The sequence below is a fragment of the Montipora capricornis genome, chromosome 8 (genome assembly GCF_036669925.1).
Source record: "Montipora capricornis isolate CH-2021 chromosome 8, ASM3666992v2, whole genome shotgun sequence".
In the NCBI taxonomy this organism is placed as follows: Eukaryota; Metazoa; Cnidaria; class Anthozoa; order Scleractinia; family Acroporidae; genus Montipora; species Montipora capricornis.
The window spans coordinates 4,417,514-4,420,013 of record NC_090890.1 but is presented as its reverse complement, the minus strand read 5'-3'; the positions used below and the strand labels follow the sequence as shown (position 1 = coordinate 4,420,013).

Genomic DNA, 2,500 nt, shown 5'->3' with positions numbered 1-2,500 from the left:
GAAGCCGCCCACTCCAAGTGGCTTCCTCCTCTCTCACTGTGTGTACATTTTCGAAACCATTTTGCATTAAAAAGTGGCCTGTATCCTTTGATCTGTTGTGAGTGTAGAATAATTTATAAATCATAAAAACGTAGATAATGAATCAAGATTTAATTGTTTAAAAAAAAGCAATATTTGTATAAAAAAAATCGTGCAGGGGGTTTCACCTGGACAAAAAAATTCCTGCACAAGCAGTGCGCGAAAAAAAAAATCGTACCATTTGAAAATCCCCCACACCCCCCATCACTTTTCTAATGGTCCGTCCCTTATACAGTTCAGTTTGCCTCCTATAAGTCCAACCCTACGTCCTCGTCGTTGGAGGCGGAAACGGGTAAAGCCGGCTAACAGGGCTCTGGTGAAGCTTGGTAGGCCAATCACCTGTCAGGTGGATACACAATGATTACTGAAATATCAACAGATAGAAACACATTTACTGACGTCTTGGTAGGAGAAGGCCCTTCCGGGAGAATGACGCGGCAGAGGCAAAGCCAGAAGGACCCTCGGCGGCTGATTAGCCTTCTTTAAACAAGACACACCATCAGAATCGGTACGTGGAATGTCAGGTCAATGTACCAAGCCGGAAAAGCATCGTCCATTGCAGAGGAAATGAGGAATTACAACCTGGAGATCCTCGGTCTCAGCGAAGTCCGTTGGATACAATCTGGTAAGTGCAACTTCAGCTCAGGAGAGACGGTGCTCTACTCAGGCCATGAAGACCCAAGCGCCCCCCACACGGAAGGAGTGGCACTCATGATCTCCAAGCATGCCGTCAGGACGCTTATTAGCTGGGAGCCGATCAACTCTCGACTTATTACTGCCCTTTTCAAGACATCGCATGGCAAAATTAATGTTAGAATTATTCAATGCTACGCACCAAAAAATGAAGCCGAAGAAGCAACCAAGGAGGAGTTTTACAACGCATTGCAGAGTCTCATTGCAAGACAGAGAGGAAAGGAAGTTACCATTCTCACGGGAGATCTCAACGCCAAGATAGGAGGAGACAACAGAGAGTATGAGCTTGTAATGGGAAAAGACGGACTAGGGGAGATGAACGAAAATGGCGAGCTATTCGCGGACCTTTGCGCCAACAATGACCTGGTGATTGGTGGGAGTATCTTTCCTCACAAAAGGATCCACAAAGCCACGTGGCGCTCCCCGGATAACATCACCGAGAACCAGATAGATCATTTTTGCATTGCCCGACAGTTTAGAAGATCTTTACATGATGTCAGGGCTATGCGGGGAGCAGACGCCGGCAGCGACCATCATCTACTAGTAGCCACCCTAAAACTAAAGCTAAAGTGGTGTCAAGCTCAACAGCAAACTAGAGCGAAATATAACGTGACACACCTGAGGGATCCTTCTGTTGTAGAAGCTTTCCAAATCAACCTTAGGAACCGGTTCCAAGCACTGGAAGATATAGAAGATGAAGACGGCACAATTGACACGCTCTGGGAACATCTAAAGAGCTCATGGATTAATACATGTGATGACACTTTAGGAAGGCAGCAGTTCAGAAACAAGGAATGGATCTCAATGGATACCCCAAAGAAAGTGAGAGAAAGGAAGTGCAAGAAAGAGCGGGTTAACAACAGTCGGACGCGAGCAGAAAGGCACAGGCGCAAAAGGATTACGATGTTGGGCATAAGGAAGCTAGAAAGAGTGCTCGAAAGGACAAGAGATGTTATATAGAGAACCTGGCAAAGGAGGCGGAGGATGCCGCAGCAAAAGGGAACATGAAAGACCTGTATTATACCACCAGAAAGCTAGCTGGGAAATTTGGTCATGTTAATCATACCATCAAGGACAAACAAGGAAATATTCTGACCACCACTGAGGAACAGCTGCATAGATGGGTCGAACATTGTGGAGAGGTCCTGAACAGGCCACCCCCAGTGGGAGGAACCGATATCCCAGAAGCTGATCATCTACTCTCAGTTAACTGCGCCATACCTTCAAGAAGAGAGATTAGTAGTGCTATTAGGAAGATGAAGGACAGAAAGGCAGCAGGTACCGACAACATCCCTGCGGAAGTATTCAAAGCAGACATCAACACCACCACAGAGGTCTTTTATGAACTATTCAAGAGCATCTGGGAGGACGAGAAATCACCCACTGAGTGGAAAGAGGGTCTTATAGTTAAACTCCCTAAGAAGGGGAACCTCAGGGAGTGTGATAATTATCGAGGTATTACTTTGTTATGTATAGCAAGTAAAGTCTTCAACCAAATTATGTTGGAGCGGTTAAGATCTGCAGTGGATGGTAGTTTGAGGGACCATCAAGCTGGTTTCAGGCAAGCTAGATCATGCGCAGACCAGATTGCTACACTACGTGTATCATCGTAGAGCAATCCATTGAATGGAACTCGTCCTTGTACATCAATTTCGTGGATTACCAAAAGGCCTTTGATAGTCTGGATCGCCCCTTTCTTTGGAAATTACTAGCTCATTATGGAATTCCG

At 45.8% G+C, this 2,500-nt stretch overlaps 1 protein-coding gene across 1 annotated transcript; it reads left to right on the top strand.

The window, feature by feature from the left end:
- Positions 1-606: 606 nt before the first annotated feature.
- On the top strand, positions 607-1,731 carry LOC138013592 (craniofacial development protein 2-like). Its single transcript, XM_068860692.1, has one exon. It carries the CDS (start codon positions 607-609, stop codon positions 1,729-1,731), a length of 1,125 nt encoding a protein of 374 aa, XP_068716793.1.
- Positions 1,732-2,500: the final 769 nt, after the last annotated feature.

Bases quoted from the DNA above. Each gene is read 5' to 3' on its own strand.
- LOC138013592 (XM_068860692.1), top strand. From the start codon at position 607: ATGTACCAAGCCGGAAAAGCATCGTCCATTGCAGAGGAAATGAGGAAT.